The sequence below is a fragment of the Trichechus manatus genome, unplaced genomic scaffold (genome assembly GCF_000243295.1).
Source record: "Trichechus manatus latirostris isolate Lorelei unplaced genomic scaffold, TriManLat1.0 scaffold00048, whole genome shotgun sequence".
Classification (NCBI taxonomy): domain Eukaryota; kingdom Metazoa; phylum Chordata; class Mammalia; order Sirenia; family Trichechidae; genus Trichechus; species Trichechus manatus.
In genome coordinates this window covers 9,188,891-9,192,003 of record NW_004443984.1, presented here as the reverse complement: position 1 = coordinate 9,192,003, position 3,113 = coordinate 9,188,891, and the positions used below count along the sequence as shown (strand labels likewise).

Sequence of the window (3,113 nt, the reverse complement as noted above, 5' to 3'; positions counted from 1 at the left end):
GCAGATGGACAAGAGGGGAAAGGCGTTTCTGCTGTTGCGTCACCGCTATCAACGTCTATTCATTCATCTCGAAAGTAGGAGTGGAGCGCAATTTAGAGATTGCCCCTGGGCGCTGTTACCCTCGCTACCCCCCTGCCCTCTCCTCTGCCCGACTTGGTCCCACCAGGCTTTCCCGAAGGCCACGCACCTGAGGGTCTCTCGGACCTCACCGCGGTGACACACCCCCGGGGAGGAGCTGCGGTCGCAAGCGCCCCGCTGGCTGCAACGAGCTCCCGTTTCCGCTTCTCCGCCCAGGGACGGGACTGGGACCAACATGGCCCAGGAGAGTCCCGCCCGCGCCCTAGAGCCCGAGCACGTCCAGCGGCTGCTGCTCTCCTGCCGCGAGGCCAAGAAGACTGCCTACTGCCCCTACAGCCACTTCCCTGTGGGCGCCGCCCTCCTCACCGGTGACGGCAGGATCTTCTCGGGTAAGGGCGGGCGGGCGCCCTGGGCTCCTCATCCCCAGCCACCTTGGGAAGGGTCAGGGGAGGACAGTCCGAACGCGTGCAAGAGGCACCTCGGAGACAACCCAGCTCTGTCCTCTCCGGCTCCTGCCCCCTTCCCCGGGCCTACCCTGCCCTGCCTACTGTAGGGGGCTGGGGTGAGGGTGAGGGGAGGGCGAGGGGACCGTGAAGGGTGTAAACGTGCTTACAGCTCAACTGCTGGTTGAATCCGGGGGCTTGCAATTCTTAGAGGACTGAGAAGCACAAAGGAAGTTTTGAAGGGGAGGCAGGAAGGTACATAAATCAAAAGCATCAGCAGTCCTGAGCTGGGATGAAGAGGGTTAACTCTTTTTGAGCCCCCTGTGTGCCTGGCACTGTACTGAGGCTTCCACAAGTTATACCAGTAAGTCCTCACCTCCAAACACTCACCTAGATGTTACACCCATTTTTAAATGAAGAAACTGAGGCCCAGAGAGGTGATGTGACTTGCCCAAGGTCACACAGGGTGCTGGTGGTAGAACCTAGGGCTGGGGTCCCCAAAGCCCTGCTCTCTTCCCTACACTCACTGTGCTGGGAGAGAGGCAAAGAATTCAGTTTGGGGTGACTCAGTGGGGTGTGGGCCTTGCAGGGTGTCTTGGAGGAACAGAGCCAGGTGGGGTTTCCATGTCCAGCAGTGAGTGGTAGCCTGTGAAGATGGGGTGGAGGCAAAGGAATCGGAATCCACACTAATCTATCCCTAAGCTCCTTTTCTTTGGTTGGTTGGTTGGTTTTATAGAAAAGCTCACTTGAAAACAAAAAAAAGCAAACTTGTTTTTGCCAAGCTAAGGGGCAGCTTCACTCAGGAGAGGGGAGAATGTGATGTGAAGGTGGTAGGGAAAACTTGTCCCCCCTCCCCTGCTAGAGAATGGGCACACGGGACAGATGGGGAGATTCAGCCCTGCTGCCTACAATCCCTTTCCACTAAGTAGCAGGTTTTCAAAGGACCTGAGGCCCATATGTGTACACCTGGTTTGCAACCTCCCACCAACCCTAAACCTGCGTCCCCACCACCGCTCCAGCTGTGAGTCGGCTTATAGGAACTGCATCTCCCCTCTGTCATGCCCCTTCCGGGCTCCTCCTTGATATTTATTTTATCTCTTGTCTTTTGAGATTCTGTTTCATGGATCACCTGGGATTTAAGCTTCTTTCAGTAGAAGTAACGTTGATTGAGCCCTCGTATGAGAACAGGACTAATGTTATCCATTTAACCCTTATAAAACCTGCAAGGCAGTTATTATATCACCACTTCATATTGGTGAGAGGTCCTTGGGGGGCAAAACAGTTTGTGCTGGGCTGATGACTGAAAGATTGGTGGTTCAAATCCACTCCGCAGCACCATCGAAGAAAGGCCTGGCGTCTTAGTCATCTAGTGCAGCTATAACAGAAATACCACAAGTGGATGGCTTTAACAAATGGAAGTTTATTCTCTCACATTCTAGTAGGCTAGAAGTCCAAATTCAAGGCATCAGCTCCTGGGGAAGGCTTTCTCTGTTGGCTCTGGAGGAAGGCGCTTGTCATCAATCTTTCCTTGGACCAGGAGATTCTCTGCGCAGTAACCCTGGGTCCAAAGGGCGTGCTCTGTTCCTGGTGCTGCTTTCTTGGTGGTATGAGGTCCCCCTGTCTCTCTGCTCACTTTTCTTTTTTTTTTTTTTTTTCAATAAAACTTTATTTATAACAACAGGTGCCACGCTGCATTTTCAAAAAAAGTAGCAAATAAACATGTATTAGTTTGAGCCACACAGAATTGCTGTTTTTCTAGGTCAAGTATAGTTGATCATTGGCAAATTTCATAGACTTCTACCAAATGATTCCAGGTAATATGCTATTTAAACACTCTTATCTAAAAAGATCTCGCCATTTCCTAACCTCTTTTGATAATTATATTCAAAGGTAAACCAAATCCTCTGATCCTTTGGAAAACTAACTACTGGGATGAAGATGATGATGATGAGTGATGATTATGATGATAATGATGACATTTTCCTCTCAGGATGATTAGAGTTTTCTGAAAGCAGGAACATGTTCACCATCCTTTGTCTCCCAGAGTGCTGACTCTTGAATTGTGCATAAAATATTGGTTCATATTCTTGTGCACTTGAAGTGCAGATGCCCAGGTAAGAGAACACCTGCTTTTGCCAATTTCTAATTGTATCACCTTAGAAAATGTTCTCTGAAGAAGCTCTCATTTCTTTTTTATTTTTATTATTTTTATTGTACTTTAGATGATGGTTTACAGAACAAATAATTTCTCACCAAACAGTTAGTACACGTATTGTTTTATGACATTGATTAACAATGCCACAAAGTGTCTACACTCTCCCTTCTCAACATTGGATGACTTTTTTTTTTTTTTTTTGGTGAAAATGTACATACCCAAAGATATTCAAAACTTTCTACATGTACAATTCAGTGACATCAATTACATTCTTCCAGCTGTGCTGCTATTCTCACTATCCTTTTCCAAATTATTCCATCACCATTACCTTCAACTCACTGTCCCCTAGGCTTCCCATCAAACTTTTGAGTTGCTGTTGTAAATTTGATCTCATATAGACAATTCTTTTTCTTTTTTTGTACTTTAGATGAAAGTTT

The 3,113-nt window shown here is 47.9% G+C and overlaps 1 protein-coding gene across 1 annotated transcript in view; it reads left to right on the top strand.

The window, feature by feature from the left end:
- Nucleotides 1-313: 313 nt before the first annotated feature.
- Nucleotides 314-3,113, top strand: part of CDA (cytidine deaminase) — a 26,608-nt gene continuing 23,808 nt past the window's right edge. The window contains exon 1 of the mRNA XM_004377170.1: nucleotides 314-467. Coding sequence (XP_004377227.1) covers nucleotides 314-467 — 154 coding nt within the window. The remainder of the gene's footprint in view (nucleotides 468-3,113) is intronic.